Source organism: Anser anser (genome assembly GCF_964211835.1).
Source record: "Anser anser genome assembly, chromosome: 2".
Classification (NCBI taxonomy): Eukaryota; Metazoa; Chordata; class Aves; order Anseriformes; family Anatidae; genus Anser; species Anser anser.
The window spans coordinates 22,553,872-22,572,438 of record NC_139721.1 but is presented as its reverse complement, the minus strand read 5'-3'; the positions used below and the strand labels follow the sequence as shown (position 1 = coordinate 22,572,438).

At 36.2% G+C, this 18,567-nt stretch overlaps 1 protein-coding gene across 10 annotated transcripts in view; it reads left to right on the top strand.

The window, feature by feature from the left end:
- Positions 1 to 18,567, top strand: part of VPS13B (vacuolar protein sorting 13 homolog B) — a 478,347-nt gene that overhangs the window by 372,716 nt on the left and 87,064 nt on the right. For all 10 annotated transcript variants that reach the window (XM_083824116.1, XM_083824118.1, XM_083824115.1 and 7 more), the window contains 3 exons: positions 3,455 to 3,862; positions 15,993 to 16,192; positions 18,179 to 18,386. In XM_083824116.1, the coding sequence (XP_083680242.1) occupies positions 3,455 to 3,862; positions 15,993 to 16,192; positions 18,179 to 18,386 (816 nt within the window). The remainder of the gene's footprint in view (positions 1 to 3,454; positions 3,863 to 15,992; positions 16,193 to 18,178; positions 18,387 to 18,567) is intronic.

Here is an 18,567-nt window from a genome sequence, read left to right as displayed (position 1 = left end):
AAGGAGACTTTGAGCTACTTTTTGCCCTGTCTGGATTCTGATGCAATTTTGGACAATTGAAAGAGTTGCTTGAATTGTGGGAACCTGTGCTTTCCTACTAGTAAGGAATGTGCAGCATTGTGTGGTGTGCTTCCCAAGGTGTTTAACATCATCTAAAAATACTGTTATTGTTGGAGTTTGCACCTTGGGAATTTTTTTCCAGCTGCATCTAGGTGACCCTTTACATTGTAACATCTCTTTTTAGCCCATTTTGAATAGCTGGAGAAGCTGCTGAACATCCATCTTCATCAACTGCTATAAATAGCTCTTCATATTTCATCAGTTTTCACTGTTGCTGTCCATCACTTAAATGTGTTTTTCTTAGAGGGAATGTTAAAGTGTCTTTTACAGGGCTAAGTATAAAGTATAAAACAGGACAAAGACTAAAAACATGTTGATTGCTCAATTGGATTTTTATTTTTCTAACGTTTTACTTAAACTGCCAAAGAATCTCCTTACATAATCTTTCCCCAGTTGTAAAAATAACCTATGTCATTATGAGATAGTTAAAATATTTGCAGTGAAGGTTCCAAAGTTACATTTTCTGCAATTATGCTTCTGGCTGCCACCACTTTCTGTCGGGGCTGATTCACTGGATAATAACAACTTAATACAAACCTTTGTCAAGATATCAGTCATGACAGCATTTTTGCAGTGTGACGTGCGGTTTCCAAGCACGAAACAGGGAAGCCATTTGCATTTCTTTGGTGTTCTAGTATCTTTTTTTTTTTTTTTACTGCCCTCTTGGAGGGGTTCTGCATCTGCGAAAATGAGTGATTAACAGCACCAATTACACACCAGCCCAGCACCACCAGTGCCTTGCACGATCCAGCACGGAGCATCACCAGCACCCTGTTTCTTCTCTGCCCTGGCCTGACAAAACCCCAGAGAGAGCTAAAGCTCTCATATTCAGCTCCTTTTCAGGTCTTGCTCAATCACTTTATTCTCTGGCTTTAGCTTTACACCTGTCCTAACAAACTTACGTCAAGGTGGTTTTCAGGTTTTAGGGGGTTTTGGGGTGTGTTTTTTTTTTCTTTTCTGGGCTGCACTACCATAGGAAAGCATTAGCCATAAAATGCACCGTGGGCAAAAAAGCTAGATATGAATGCTGTCACACCAAGCAAGAAGGGTCCTTTCCTCATATTCATTACTTAATTATGTAGCAAAGCCAAAAAAAATTGATTCTATTTTAGTCCTTTATTACTACTTAACTAACGAAGACAATTAAGTTGATGAGGGACATTTTTTGAAAGTGCCTTAGTGCTTCAGGGACCCAAATCCTAGTGTGACTTGGATTTCAAACTTGGGTCATTTTTAAAAATGCTGCTTTTTTTTTCCTTTTTTTTTTTTTTTAACAATTCATTAGAATAACTCTCCATCTGGGTATAAGTGAGTATTGTAATGTCCCATGGGTCTATCCATACTTCTTTAATAGCTCTCCTTTCCTCCATTCAAAGGGAAGAGAGGACCAATGATTATGTGCAAAGGCAGGCATGCCTTGGGGTATTTTGTAGTGCCAAGAAGGGTAGGGATATTTTCAAAAGCGTTATAACATATTTCTTCCCTTGTTTTTAAATGTTTTTAAAAGTGGTACATACATGTTTTGAAAAAATCTTCAAGTCTGTCATGTATGGCTTTGGATGCTTAAAAATCTTGCCCTTTTCTAATGTTTGGCTTCGATACTTGCCTTTCTATTAGGCCCTTGTGTTTGGTAGTGTTTGCCACAGTTTCTAGTTCAGCATGAAAGTCTTTAACATAAGAGAAAGTATTTTCAGAAAACTAATAGTTAAAATTGAAAGTTACAATTAAACTAGATTTCAGTCTTAAATCTCAGTTATCTTTGGCTTGTGAAGTACTACTGAGACTTTTCTGAGAACATTATTTTTGTGTTTCTATTCAGGTGTAACAAATCTTACAGGGCAAATTTCTCTTATCTTTGTAGAAAAAGGGCTAGTTTGCAATTTGCACTTATCTGTTCAGATACCAAAGTATCTAACTGCAATTTTCACACACACATACACATCCCACCCTCCAGATATTTTGGGGAGTCAGAGGAGAGCTTCGCCATGTGTCTGGGACTCTAGGATGTCACTATGAGGTTATGCTTAAGAACAGATCCAAATCTCTGCTCCTGTATTGTGCTAAAAGTTTCTGATTTACCAAAAGATGGGAGAATCCGGTTTATCAGTTTGCATCTGTGTAGAATGTGATCCTGGACAACTTGAAACTACATCCTAATTTTGGTGAAATATCCCTTAATCTGTGTGAAACCTTCAACAAACACTGTTTCCATTATATATTTCTAGTGTAACTTGGAACTAAGTAGCAATGTTTTCTCAGAACAATTTAATATAGTTTAGGTATATGTGCAGAATATTCATCCTGTTTTGTTCCTGGAGGGGAGGGAGGCAAGAATGAAAGAGCTAAGTGAAAAGCAAGCTTTTCCCCCTGCTATCTCATTACTAGGTGAAAGTTTAATTTGAAATGAAAAATTTTAACTAAGAAAAAGCTTGATTCCTGTAATGAACTGTAATTTACTGATAAAGAAGCAGGTAGCACAAAAGTAAGTTTCAGCTTCATAAAATCCTGCTTCCCATCTGCAAAATAATCTTGGTAATTGCAACATCTGAGTTACAAGAAATACCACTGTTACCAATGTTGGTCATAATACTTTTAAAATTTCTTTGAGGTTTTTAGCAGTCTCGGAGGTACCAAAATCCTTTTGTAAGGAGACAAAGAACGCATGATTCTATGATTTTTTTTAATATTAGATTATTTCTAATTTTTTTATTTAGTATTAGATTATTTCTACTATATTACATATTAGATATATCTCCCTGAAAAAAAAAATCTAAACATACCTCAGCATTTATATTTGATTTTATTTTACACTCCAACATGGTAATGCATTGAAGAATACTGCTTATAAGTTGTGCAAGAAGCAAAAGAATATACATGTTATTCACTCATTTAAATGTGTTGAAAATGTTCACTGTTGGCTTTGGAGTTTAGTCAAATAGTTCTACTGTATGGAAAACTCAAGAGAATGTGAAGTATATTTTCATTTTGACACAAAAGGGCTATGTATTTACCCTCCTACACACTGAAATGAAGTGTATACCTTTCAGATAGCTGCGGTGGTCCCTGGCAAGAAACAAGAAAATAAGATTTAGGTTGAGGCATGTTTCTTCCTTTAGAATTCTAAATGATGAAAATTGCTTATAGTACATTTCATGGTGCATTAATTCAGATTTATTCATAAAAATATTGCTTTATTATATTTATCATTGATTATGTCCCACTAATGAAACATAGTAGAAATAATGTTTTCTTCACTAAAAGCCTAACATTTTTCCATTTCTTGAATGATTGCACTGTAACTTCTAATACTTCTTTCTCCACTTCTCTCCTACAGCTGACATCAATGTGGATATATCAAAACCTTTGAAAGCAAATCTGAGTTTTGTCAGACTTGATCAAATAAACCAGTTTTTGACAAAAATCATGACCACGAATGATTATGAGCCCAGGAAGGAGGCTGCTCCATCAGCTGGCATTCATCCAGATGGGGCCAGCACTTCAGTAGCCAAACACTCCAGTACAAAGGACTTGCTACCTGCAGCACACACCAATGCTGCGCAGAAGGTTTCGGTACAAGAAAACCTATGGCAACCTCTGTCCTGCTTCCAGAAAATTTCCATTCACACTGTCCAAATGGTTGTTTGTATGGAAACCATCCCACATCCGAGTAAACCGTGTTTGTTAGCCTCTTTATCAAACCTCAGTGGAAGCCTGAATGTTAAAAGTGGCCATAAAACTACAGGTAAGAGTTTCTGAAAATTAGAATTGCTGCTGATTTGTTCAAGTGGTGGTCTAGTAACCATTTTAAAGCATGGGACATCCATCAAGGGGAACTCCTCCGGCTGACATAGTAAACCCACAGCAGAAAATAGCAAAACCACAATAGACTCCATTACCTGAGTTTTCCTTTCAGTAGCACCCGAGAGTGCATAATTTTGTAGTTAATATCCCCTGGACTGTGATTGCTAATTTATTGACAGAATTCTGGATGGAATAATGGCTACAAGAACTGTGATTCTGGGATTCTGGCTCTGCAGCAGATAATTCAAAGGACAACATTTTGACAGTTTTCACTCAGTAACTACATTTGCTTGCTAGGACTCTATATTTATGTTTAAAAAAAAAAAGAAGAAAAAAGTGTTCAGAGTCCTGAAATATGCTGCTGTGTAAATATTGGGTCCTAACATTATTCCGCTCCAGGCTGGTGAAGTTTTGAATTGTTACATGCTTCCTCTGCCTAGCTGAGAGTCTCGCAGAGAAAATGAGGGTGCCTGTCCCAAAAATTGCTTTCATTGCTGCAAAAATGTGAGGAAATTTTACACCTTGGGTGGAATTAGCAGAATGCCAGAGACTTGTTTAAAATCAAGACATTTTGAATACCTTCATAAATTGCTTTATTAGTTTTTTAATGTAATTAATAAGATGGTACATTTGCATGATCTGGAGTTGAGCTAGATGTAGGTATTTGGCAGAGTCGTTTGAGAGATAAAATGGTCTGTAGCTGAGAGGAGCGAGTCCCAGGCCAAGCTAGGTGGTGATTTATTTCTTTTTCATCAGAAGTATTTCTCCTCAGGCCAGCAAGTTTCAGTACTTCTTTATTGTTTTAAAAGTTAAAAATGAAAAATTTAAGGTTCGTAGGACATGAAAGCCTGCGAAAGTGCTGGAGCCTAAAACTCCTGATTTACCCATAAATAAACAGCAGTGCAGGCAGGAACAGTGACTGCATTCCCACGCTTTTCCAATCATATCGCAATCCTGGCATAGAAAGCACTGCAACGGAGTAAGGGGTCTTTTTAATATCCTTTAAATAGTTCTAGATTTCTTTGTGTGTTATAATCCTCTTTCCTTCCATCACTTCCCCTCTATCATTTATACATTATCCGTCCCATGGTACATTATGGTGTCCACAGCAAGCTTCAATATATCAAAGCCGAGCCTGTTCCGTCACTGCACTATAAAGCAATTTGGCAAACTCAGCAGAGTGTATCACTTACCCTGGAATTTTTCATCCTCCCAGAAGGAGGACTTACCTTGCCGTGTGCATTAAAGCCTCGGAAACACTCTGCTACGAAGCTCTAATTCTTAATTCTTCTGGCAGTCTGAGGAAAAGGATCTTTATTTTTCGTGTCACAAGCCATGCGTGAATCTTCAGCATGTTTGTAGTCTGGCAAGCAGCGTTAAATAAAGCAATAGTGATGCTGAATCTAATGAAAACAGAAGTTAGTTCTTCTCTATGAGGAACGGCCATAACAAGATAATAAATAGATATCAACAGACTCTTTTCACATTTTTTGCAGTTAAAGTTGCTTTATCTTTGCTTTATAAAAAGATAAATACATGTGCATGACATTTTGCGTGCAAGTGTGACTGTAAAAGACATTTTCCTGTTTCAAGTACAAAAGGCACACTTCCACAAAGCTGACTGAAACTGTAAAAAATAATCATTTAATAAATTTGGTTTTTATTTAAAATTATCAATTTGAAATTAAAGTTCTGATAGAAACCAAATTGAAAAATATAAATTCAGGAAACAAAATTAATTACTCTGTGTGAAGGAAATGGTATTAAAATCTTGTGTTGAATTACTTAAAAGAATACCACACTTACTAACTAGATTTGTTTTATTATTGCAAAGAAATTATGCAAGTTAACTCAATTTAAAAAAAAAAAAAGAAGTGTAGTAGCTGTGTCTTGGGAGCAAGGAGCATTTAAATACATCAATTCTTCACTAACTTTTCCTTTTACAGAACGTTTTATAGATACACCTTTTGAGCTGAACCGGGTTAATGTCAGATTTTTTTTTACAGGATGAAACTAATACACAAATACTTCACCGTGTCTTTGATTTTACAGTCAAATAACTATTGTGACCATCTGCAGCAGCTGCATTTTACGAATTATTTGCTGAACCAAACTAAGCACAATGACAAAAGTAGTCATCTCAGATGTACTGTTAAAACAGAGAAAGAAAAAGGAGCATTGCTTGCCTTTTGTACAGTATGGCCATCTGCTGTACAGATGTTATTATATAGAATGACTTCAGATACAATAATTGTAGAAAATTTTCATTAAAACCTCAACAATTTGCACTTGTTTACTTGAATCTGCATAACTCCCCAGTGAGACAACACAATACGCTTGGGGTTTCTTTGGTTCTCACTAGCTTTCTCTTTGATCCTTTTTGATGTGCTGAATTTAATAAACATAGTTAAAAACACTGTTCAAAAACATCATGGAAAAAACTACAAAGGAACAATTACAGCAGTAGAAACTACTCTAATCCCTTACTTACGCAAGCTATTTTTAGTGAAATATGTTTTTTTACACATTTTATGTGGCAGTGTTTTATAAACAGTGTAAACGACCCCTTTTCCAGATGAGTTTTAATGCAGGAGATGAAGTTGGTTTGTAAGGAATCCTATTTGCTAGGAATTATTTAGAAAAAAACTCATAAGAATGTATTGTCGGCATTTTTACTCCCTTATAGGGGGAAAACAAAAGTGCGTGACCTTGTGTAATGGTTTGATTTTTTTTAGTTGAAATTAAGAAAAAAGCTTGCCATAGAGTTTTTTCTTAATTATCAGTTTTCCCTCTAGACTTTCGTGGCTTAGTAATGGAAGATAAAGGCCTTCTGTTTTATTTTTTCTTCTTAATTTTTTCTGTGAAAGTAAGAAAGTTGTAGCTTCTGAAAAACCGAATGGCTAATTAGTTGAATTATTTGTTTCACTTTAACAAAATTAATTATAAGTATTGAATGCTCACATTTCAGTTGGATCAAATTAAAACACCTTCATTTCTACATATTCTGCTGCACTGTTATACAACCCCAAACCTTTAGTGTTTCAAGGGACTTCATTTTTTGGACATTTTTCATGTTTTAATACAACAGTTACTTATAGCAATGTGGTTAGTATTTCTGCTAGAATACTTATGTTCTTCTCTGTGCTTATGGTGAAATCCTGACTATTTTGGTTTTAGTAAAGTAATATTGTTGTAGAATGTGATGCGGTGTATTGGGGGAAAAAAAGGAAGGAAAAAAACATTCCTCCAAAACTGTTATTAATTTTACTTTAGAAAAGCCTAAAGGTATATGTTTTTCTGGTACTCTTAAAAGACAAGAACTTAAGTCACATCATTGTTAAATAAGATAATTAACTGTAGTCATTTTAGGTTTTGTGGCTTAGAGTTACAAGGTAAAACTTGTACCAGTTTCATACTAGCAAGCAAGCAACATTTAGCTCATTTTTGGCAGCTTTTTTGTACTGTTGACGAGAACCCCGAGTTCAAGAATTATCATTAGTCCTGGTTCAGTGATTTTTGTCCTCTGAGGTATGTGGCATCTTCTAGAAAGTGGCTAGACCTCTCAAGTGTCTCAGCCTGCGACTGCTTGGTATCACACTTGAGCTATGTAGCTCACTCTGGAACAGTCACATGCCATTCAAGTTCAAATTGTTTTTAGTAATAAATACTAGGGAACAGAATGCAATTCTCAGCATACGACTTCCAGTTAATTTAGGTTTGGTGTTGAAATTAGCACTACCTACCTGCCAGAATAGCAGATAAATGAGAGAAGTGGAGGACTGTACTCTCCCCAGAGTGCAAGACAGCAAGAAGCTCGTAGCCTCTCAGTGGAGCCTTTTTTTGCTCTAGCTGGACACGGGAGGGAAGTCTTGCTGTGCAGTGTCTGAAGTTAGGGAGTTAAGGACATAAAATATTCCAAAGATCACAGACAGAGTTCCCAGCCCTTCGTCCTGAATGCAGATATAATTACTTTAGCATATAAAGAAGGGAAAAAAAGTAAACACTAGTTGAGTCTATGATAATCGCAAGTAGTTTTATTAAACCTGAGAGAATTTACATACTCAAGATATTTTACTGAAATATTAAAAATTAAATGCTGCTATTAATTGATGTAGAGCAAAGACCAAACTTCATTTCGGAGTTAACCGGCTCTCTTGAGAACGCTCTGCTAAGGCGTTGTCATAGCCTTTTGATGCTGCAGATATGCAAGTTAGCCCACAGGGAAATAAAACATTAAATTAGATATGACTACCTAAAATAATATGCAGCAGTAACAAGCCATTTACAACACCCAGAAGACCTTTGTTACTTTTAGAACGAAATATAAACTCTTTCCAACACTTGAACAATAGGAAATTAATTCTTTGTCAGTAAAAGCCAGAGGACAAACTAAATATTTAAATGGCCACCGAGGATTGAGGTGGAAGTGCAGCTTGTAGACAGCTATACAAATCACTAACAAACCTTAATGAATATTGGGTGTGGGCATCAGGGTCCTGTCAGATTTGACACCATGTCCCAAGTAGCTTAAACCCAACACTCAAGAAAAGGTGGAGACCTCATCAGGTCTCTAACATCTGGGATTTTATTTGTCATTTTGGCATACCCTGCAAGCGCAAAAGAAAGAGTAAAAGGGGATTATCTTGACAATGAAATGAGTTACTGAATCTTGTGATAATGAAAAGCAGAAGAATTCTAATTCCTTTCTATAGTCCCCGAGGTGGAGGTGCGTTTATAGTTCTGCAGGAGTATAATGTAGGAGGGAAGAACAGATGGCCTAAAATCCATGAAACAAGACACCACCTAATCCCAGGACTGAGTACCATTATTAATCCTGGTCAGATTCCCTACTGGTACTGTGTAACAGGGTTCAGAATTGCTACTGAGGAGCTAGCATGTTAACTTCGAAGAAAAAAAAAAAAAGGAAGAAAATCAGTTGTAGGTTGTTGATTCAAGACAGCGCACACCAATGTTGTGGAATTGCATTTACTGTTGAAATAATTTCAAACAGTAGACTTCAAACGAAATTCAATTCAGAACAAATACAGTTGTTTCTGTAATCTCATATGCTTTTATTGTGAAAGTGTTTGCGTATTTTTTGAGTCTGGAATTTCTTTTGTTACGTGGACCCCAGTGCTGTATGTAGCAGGTACAGCGTTTTCACAGTAGTCGATTCTACAGAATGTTTAAATTCACAAAGAAATATAGATAATAGTGAAAGCTGAGTTCTTTGTTTTTACGTTTGATACTTTCTGTGCAATTCCTCCAGTTCAATCTATATTTCATAGCTTGAAGTACAGAAAGCAGCGATCAGTCATTATTGTTCCGTCTTAAGGGCCAGTTCCCCAGGTTGTTTAAATTGCTGACATGCTGGTGACATGTTTCTGCTTTTTCTATGACAGGCGTATTTTTAATGGGTTTCACCAGCTTCCTACCCGGAGGAAGGGTGCATTTCCATAGGAACTGTAGGTTATCTTGACCGTGCGTTTCCACACTTTGCCGTGTACTAGCTCTGTTACTCATGCAGCTGTTCAGTGAGTTGAGTCGGGGCACTGATCTGTCTGAAAACTAATCCAACAGGAAAGAAGAGTTTCCGGCGAGATCATCTCCTTCATCTGGCTCACTGGATGGGGACACCTTAATGGCCATACTGGCACAAAAGAGAATTCAGAAAAGTGTATAAAGGAAGGCAGAGGGAGGAAGGGTGAAAGGGAGGAGAAACTTGGAATACAGGAGCCTGGACCTGGACTGTCTTTAATGCTGGAGAACCAGAAGTGCAGGGGAGATGTATTTTCTGTCTCAACCTCTGCAGTCAGCTTGTATAGCCTGGGTGTATCTGTCGAGCCTTGGACTTGCACAAGCATGATTCATTCACTGGGTTTCAGAGGCTTAAGCAGTTAAGGTGCTGCCAGGCACTATCTGCAGGATGGTTTACCTACAAGAGGTTACCATCTAGTTCACAGACTATTTAGTTTATTAAAGCAGTTGAAATCTGATGAATCAAGCATAGAGCAAAAGAGAAGACAGCAACGTTGTAATTCTAGTTCAACCATGTGGCAATTATGTAGGGCTACATTTTGAGCAGCCTCCACTTTTGTGATGCTTTGTTTACTGTACAACCATTCAACATCTGTTTGTTGTGTTTTTTTTTAATAGGCACTAAATATCTACAAGTACATAAATCAGTGAGAGTCACAGGTACCAGGTATACCTGGAAACTAAACCAGTGTTTGCAACCAAATGCCTAAAATTAACATACAAAAATGTGTAGATACAATTTTTTAATTGAAGAACCTCTTCATGCCCATCTGTAAAGCAGGAATAAGAAAATTTAGTCACCTTTCCGAGAGCTACTTATTACTAAAGATAAAATATTTATGATACAAGAGTTAAGTATTACTCATGTCAGTATAGCTCTCAGTCCGTTCTGAAAGCTGGCCTCACAAATGTGAAATAGGCAGTATTTTCATTGTTTTCCATTATACGTTTTTCTCCATTTAATTAGAATAAGACGGGTCAGTATAGTAATTTACGAATAGCTTAAGAATTATTGTATACGAAAGACAGTCTTGAACAAAACTGAAAGTCCCTTTAGATCTAAATTTTAATACACCCTCCCTGATAAGGCAGAATCCAAAAATACCAAATCAACAAGTGAATTGAAATTTTTCAGCTCTTTAGTATTCAGTAGTGTAATGAACATGATGTACCTGCCCAGTTATTCTTTAAGGGAGATGAGCTCATTTCAAATAGATAACCATCTTTGACTTCTCTTCTGATTCATCACTGACCTGAACTCCATTTGAACCTTGTTAGACACAAAACAAGCAGGATTCCTGGCCTGAGCTATAAAATATAATTAAGCCCTTTTGAAATGATGTGTAAAAGAACATAGCTTTACCCCCACTATAACCACCACCACCACCACAACCAATAAAGTTAAATCAAGCACTGCCTGTAATGGATTAAAATAATAAATGTTCCTGGATTTTAGTGTTTGAAGTATTTGAAGAAAACAGGCTCCCAGCAGCCAGGACTGCTGAATGCATGGGGACATTTATTAGTGACGAATTCAAGGGTTTGGCCTGTTTAAGATCATTACTTTCTGTTTACCGTGTGTTACACATCTCATGTTTTTACAGAGCCCACATGTGTCCATATGTAACGCTGAAAAACGCTCTTTTACTAAAGAATAGTTAATTGGTAATGTGTAAATATTGTTCTCATGGGGAGAATGAACTATCATAAGATTCAGCTCGAGACTAATGAGAAATCCAGTGCAGTCAGTGGATTGTTAACTAAATCTCTCCTGGAAAATTGTCCCTTACTACGTGTCTCACCGTTTGTTTGCTACTGCTGTTTCCAGTCTTGGATAAATTGGCTGCCTCTTAAATTAACTGCAGTATTCTCCCTGTAGTTATTTTCATAGCTTTGTTACCCTTTTTTGTCAGAAGCTATTTCTTAGAGGATACCTATCAACAAAGCAGTGTAGCCGTAGTATAAGTACTCATTAGGTTATGTATCTCAAGTTTTCTGGAAAAACTATACCGTAGTATTGTTTTATAGTACTCATTAGGTGATGTGTCTTAGAGTTTTCGAGGAAAATAGTTCATGTAGGTAATTATAATATATTTACATATTCATCGCTGTCCTGTCTTTGGCAGCTATAAACTAGATACTAAAGGTGCAAATACGAGGAGCAAATGCTCAGAAGCAAGTATCACAGTTTATCACCTGTGTAATGTGTGACATAAAGTAGAAGGTGATAAGGAAAACTACTTGCTAATTAACCTCTTATTGCTAATAAGAGGTTCTGTCTCTTCTGTCCAGCAGTGGAGGACACAAAGGGTGGGAGCGCGGCCTGCTGCGGGGTGCAGGCCCCGTCACTCACTTGCCTCTTGCCCAGTCTGAACTGGGGAGCAGGCTCTGGCTCTGGGGCCTGGTCTTGTTCCTGAGCTGCCCCAAACGCGGAAAAGCAACTTTCTTCCTAGAGATAAGATTTATAGTAAAGCTGCGACTCGCTTCCAACAGGCTTTTCAAAATATAGCTTGTGTGTAGTCCGGTGCGATTTGTTGTATTTATTATGTACGCTTCCATTTTCTTAAAACAGTTTCCTCGTGTAGAAATTTACCAACAAAAATAGCGCTTTCTGTCGTATTAGGTGACAGGGCAGTGAACCGAACAGGATTTGCAGCTACCTAAGGAAGAGCAGTATAGTGCATTATAGAAGGAAAAAAACTCCTGCTGCATTTCTACTTGTTTCATTTGGAGTAGATTCAAGTATAAGTATTTTTAAATGTTTTTGAAAACAAGATGTATGTAGCTGATGTCAAAACATTGTCTCTCCCTTTGTCTGTGAACCAGGAAAAATAACAGAACTCTTTAACACCTGTTTTGCCTAAACACTACGTGATTGTTACTGTAAGGCAAGGATTATTTCAGTGTATTTGCTGCAGCTATTTAAATGGGCCAGCTCTGTTTTTCTGTGCATGCATACACAGAGATTCATGCACACAGGACAGTTTAATTAATGTGGAGCCTTCTATTATTGGTTAGCCCCAAGATAGTTATATTGGGGTACTCACATTCTATGAAATGTCTTTTTAATGTTTATATTAGTATAAATCAAGTCTTTACTGACTGGGAAAAAAGAAAGGAGATGTTACAAATCAAAGCAAATGTCTTTTAGTAAATTTTATTCATTATTCTCTTGTAATGATCTCCATCTTTAATTTTTGTGCAAGTTAATTGCGAGATATTACCAAGTAAGTGCTAGCTGTTTTTCAAACCCTCCTACATTATTTCCAACTGTATAAATATATCTAGATATTCCTTTTGAATATATGTCATGATAAGGTACTCCTTGCAGTGACATAGAGAAACCTCTGCTCACTTAGCCTGGCAGCATCTTGAGGTGCTATTGTGAGTCGGGGTGGGGTCTGACAATGGAGGGTTGGCAGCATTTTTTAAACACTGTCTAAAGCAAGTGCTTCATATTTATTAGTCTCTTGGAGGAGTATTTTAAAAGTCGTGAAACTATTTGTTTCTAGAAGTAAATTATTGCACATACTGAAAAGTGTGTTGGTGTTCATGAGCAATAATCCAAACAGAACAAGTTAACTTCTACATATCACAACAATCGTTTATGAAGATATATTGCTTCTGTGTGGTGCCATCTCAAGTTCACTTCAAATGGAGACTTTGATTTAATCTGTTTAAACTGAAGTTAGAATTCTACAATTGAAGTTTGTGAGAGATGCTTGAAAGGACTGTCAGAGAATTGTGCGTGGGAGGAAAAAAACAGAGGAGAAATACTTTGCATCTTTACCTTTCTGAGGTGGTTGCTTCATTCTTAGGAAAGCGACTTCACTGAGCGAGCTTATACTTTGAATTTTAGGATGGCATTTAGCAATGCTAAAATAAGCTCCTTTCTAACACAAACTGATATTTCTTCACTCCCTTCCCTTAGGATTTGAGATTATTTCTTTTCTAATGTCATTGTTTTCGGATTTCTGTCCTGATGGTACCCTATTGAAGCTTCCGTCGTGCCCTCTTTGTTTGCTATTACTTTTTAGGGTTTGCGCATCCGTGTCAATCTTCATCTGTTTTCTTTAAGCTTCCTCAGGACATCCCTTTACCCAAACTTATCTGAATGTTCTTTGCATTTTTTTTTATTAAGAGCACAGTAGATTTTACGCTAAGATTCACTTCATCCCCTGGGGAGCATGTAGATAGAATTGCTGGGAAGGACAAAGGTGTCATATTTGCCCATGGAAGAGCAATCTGTGTCCCAGTGAGAAGAAAAATCTCTCATTGGGTCTGTGAGCTTTACCTGGTATTTGTAGGAAACAATCTGTGGAGGTGTTTCGTAATATTTATTTGTTTAGAATTTACCAACACATCCTTTTCTGTTAATTGTGTCTTCATTTCTCAATTGTTTACATAGTGATTGAAAAAAGGCACTGCTGATTCTGAACCAGCAGGATTATGTGCTGAATGCTCAGTTCTGTTTTTAAGCAGTTGAATATTGTGTTTTCTTTGTACTTCGTGGAGATGAAATGACAACAGAAAAAGACTGCAAAACATAATCCTTCCAAGTGTAATCCCAGTGAAAGAAAACATAAATAAAACCACTTGTATTCTGGCATTCCTTTTTCCCTTTTGTTATTTCTGCAACTTGGCACATACTCCAATAAAACTATAGAACATTTCTGTATGTTGCGGAATTGTGCAATAGTTAACAGGAATTTCTCCTCTTTAAAAACAAAGTTCTGTGTACAGTATTAAAAAAAAAAGAATTTCCAAAGATTGTAATGCCTCTGAAAATAACCAAACTGAGCATAGCAGGGTGAGGGTGATCTCTTCCCCTAAAACGCCTCTTTTTCTTGGGTTAAGACTGTATGTAAAGCTGATTCATTCCACAGTTTTGCAGAACCAAGTCTGAACTCAGACCAAAGGAGAGGCATCACGTTGTTTGTATTCTTGGTTATCACTGTAGTATCAGAAAAACACTGAACAGTTTCTGACGTGTAAGCCTTTTACACGTAACACCAAGCCTGGGGACTCAGAAGCCAGCCTAAATAACCCTGAGCTAAAATCCCTTTCACAATCAGTGGCAAGAGTCCTGTTTGATTGGCATGGGACAAACATCCACTCGAGCCCTTGATCATTCTTACTAAACTCCAAACAGCTCAAGGGAATGATTATTCTTGTTTGATTCCTACTCAAGTTGAATACAATTCAATGCCATTAGAGCTATTGGGACTGTTGGACCACCTTCCTAGTGGATGCTGGATAAATATAAAAAAAATCCAATATATTTCCTTCCATTGTATAAAATATTTCTTGGTATTATGAAATCATAACATCCCAGGAGGCAGACAAACTTTTTTTCTGGATTCTCCAAGATTCATGGGAGAAGTTTTACAGCATGTATTCAAAATAGAACGTTGTATTTTGGAGGGACTTTTCTACCAGCGAGGGTATGAAATTGTTAAGTGGAACTATGCCATGAAATATCTGTATGTGTAAGCCTTAAGTGGTTTTGAATCATTCACTGTTTGTAAATATTGTTTCATTAGAAAAATAAGCCATGGGCATTGTAAAGTATGGTGACATTCAATATTCGGTGTGATTTTTCCAGCTGTGAGCACCAGAAGAGTAAAGTTAACACTACCTCAGATGTAGTACTTTTCATGTAAATATACAAAAGAATTAAAGAGATATTAAGTACGGTTTGTTTTATTAAATCGTGATTGCATAAGTTAAATTCACAGGAGATGTGAAATTTCTAGATGGTGGTTTTTTCCTAACAATGTTTGTCTTTAATGAGCGTATACAAGGCCTATCATAAATCTAACATGCCATTGTCTTTTTTTATGTTTTATAAAGCTATGTAAACTGCAAATGGTTATGATGTGAAAAGTTTAGATTAAATTGTTTTTTAGGTAAACACATGTTATATATTTTGAGTTACAGTAATTGCTTTGAATTATTTGAATTCAAACATTACTCTTATTCTCCTGCTAAGCACTCCAAAGTCGAGCAAAGCAATATTTTATAGGTAACCTGAACAAAAGCAGAGAGAATAATTCAAAATAGCTATTTCCTATCAGTTTAAAATATAATCAAGTGAAGCAGCTGTTCTTGTTCTTAATATACTCTTTTGAAAAAATTTCATAGTTTAATGAAAAATGTCTCTTCTCATAAACCTTAAAATACTCACACATGTAAAAAGTCATAATGCTTTGGCAAATAGCTCTTTGTAAGGAATGTGCATGAAACATACCTGCTCCATAACTGCAACACTGCATTAAGTGTACTCAATAATGTTGGAAGAGCAAGCTGAAGGAAAAAAAAATCACAAGTCTTGTGGTCTGTGATCCTCCTGCTTGGACAGCAGAGCGGTGGTCCACAGAAATATTTCCATGGAAGTCAGTGGGACTGCTTCTGTGGGAAACTGCGTGCTGGTGCAGATTCACAATGTCATCCTAAAGTGAATTTGAACAACAGGCATAAAAATGCTGGGAGAATAACTACCGGTAGGATAAATTCTCCGTCTGTCTTTTTAGGAATCCATGGATCATCTTTTGTCCTGGACATAAAAGATTTCCTACTTAAAACAAGTCTCAAAGAAAGAACCAGGTCTCTGATCGGCCCTTTTTGCTGTTCTGTTAGTGTGGAAGCCAAGTGGTGTAAGCACAGCGGTGATCCTGGCCCAGAGCAATCCATTCCAAAAATATACATTGATTTGAGAGGAGGACTGCTGCAGGTCTGTATGAGATGCTTATGGTTCTGGTATTGAACTTGCCTGGCTTTGGATGATTGAGATTTTACAAGCAAATTGCATGGGAGCCTGTAAAGCTTTGCAGATAACAAGAGCTCATTTGGGTGTGTTTTTGTTATTGTTTGATTGTTTGCTTGTTTTGTTTTGTTTTGTTTTATTTTATTTTATTTTATTTTATTTTATTTTTACCTTTTAAAACAAGTGTTCTTTTATGTAAAATTGTTGATTGAGAAATTGTGTAAGATTTTTTGTGTTGTGTTGTTTTTTAATGCTACTTAAGCTATGTATTGTAGCTGTATGTGTGTGTTCCCTTAAAAGTACTGGATCAAATTACTAACACTTAATATTTAGGACCCTGTTCTGATCTGTGTGTGTTTGTCTGTCCATGAGCTATGTTTCTGTAATGCCTAGGGGTAGTCTTAAGAAATGCATATCCTTTCTTTTTAAACTTACACAAATTTCTCAGGGGAGTAATTATAAACTGTTGTTTGTAGTAATTAATACTCAGTTTTCCATGCTGTCTTCTCCTTTTTGGAAGTATGGAAGCCCATAGCTTGAAACCAGTCCAAGAAACATGGGAGTTCTTGAAATGAAAAATAGATTCTGTGGGACTTAAACAAGTAGGCTTTAAGATATGTCTTGTTTTAATTATTTTTATTGTAGTATCTATACACACCAAATGTTTTAAAATAAATATATAAATCAAGTATATAAAACAAAAAAAGGAAATTTTGACATTTAGTTGTGTAATTAGACCTTTTCCCAGAATCGACATCAAAAGTTCTTAATACCACAGCACTTGGAATAGGGCTAAGTGAATAATACGAACTAAATATATACATATATTAATCAATAAAGTCAGTTTGTTTCTCTGCTTCTTTTTGATTTGTTTTTCACAAATACTTGGCTGACCACCTCTGCATATTATTACTAAAAAGGTGTTTTGGTGTTTGTTTTTCAATTTTATTTTATTTTCTGACAAGGACCATCTATAAATCTGAGAAACAATTAATTATTAGAATATATCCTGCAGTAATTAGCCCTTCAAGGAAAAAAAAAAAAAAAAGAAAAAAAAAAAGTCCAACAGAATAGGTTTTAGAATGTTTTCAAATGAATTTATTTGGGGCTAATTTTACCAGATCTAAATATGACCAAATTTTCTACCACTGTTAATTTGTATTACAGCAAAGCCTAGAGAGCTTATGTAAAACTGGTGCCTTATCTGTGAATATCTCTATTAGGAGCTCCTTGCTCTGGAGTTCCAGCTGCCAAAAAATAAAATAAATGAGAATGGGTGGAAAAAAGCATCCTTCTTTCCTCCACCAGTGGAGAACTGAGGCCTCAGGGATCACCTCAGGGATCACCTTAGGTGACACTGAATTCTGACTTTCCATATTTTTATAAATTTCTGTGCTTTTTTTTTTCCAAATTCAAGCCATGCTCTCAGAACTTACAGCACATCCAATCTATATTCTGATTGTACTCAGTATTTGCTTGAGGTGACCTAGAGTATGTCTTTCTAGTCATCATCTTTGCTTTGTCGCATGTTCAGTTTTTAATGCGTTCCAGAATTCCAACATCCTCTTTGAACAATTTAAACTTTGAAACTTTAGCGAGCTATATCCTATTTTAAATTGCAAGACCTGTGACTAGTCCTAGCAGTACGTACTGCACTCAACTGTATGTTTTTGCATATCACTTTTTAGTTCTGTGCTCTTCCAGGCAGCATCTGTCTCAATTGCTAGTGCTATGAATGAATGTATTCTTTAGAGTGATTAAAAGAATAAATTTACCAAAATTCTTTTGGAGAGGTTTCTTGTTGTTCCTGTTCATTATTTTCATGTTAAGAATACTTAGAAGAAATTAAGATATTCGTAGAGCAGACTGAAAGCAATATAAAGTTCCTTTTTTTTCCCTTCAAATGCGACTGAATATTGTAGGTAATCATTTTGTCTTTTTTTTTTTTTAAAGGTTTTCTGGGGTCAAGAGCATTTGAACTGTTTAGTTCTTCTCCAGGAGCTTCTGTGGGAGTATCTTACTAAAAACGGCAGTGTAGAGACATTCATGTCTGAACGTAGATACCCCACTTGTTTTTCTACGGAAAGGAATCAGGCCTCAAAAACTGAGCATACCTCAGATGATCTGAGAACAGGCCTGTTCCAGTATATACAAGATGCAGGTAAGAAGAATATTATTACTCTATTTTAATAATTACAAAGTAAGTACAGTAGTAACCTATTAAAGATTACTTGCCTCTCACAATGAATTCTTTACTTTTTTCTTTTTTTTTTTGAAAAGCAATTGAAATGACATCTGCTAGAATGAAAAAAATAGTTTTTTGATTTCTTTCCATTAAGCTG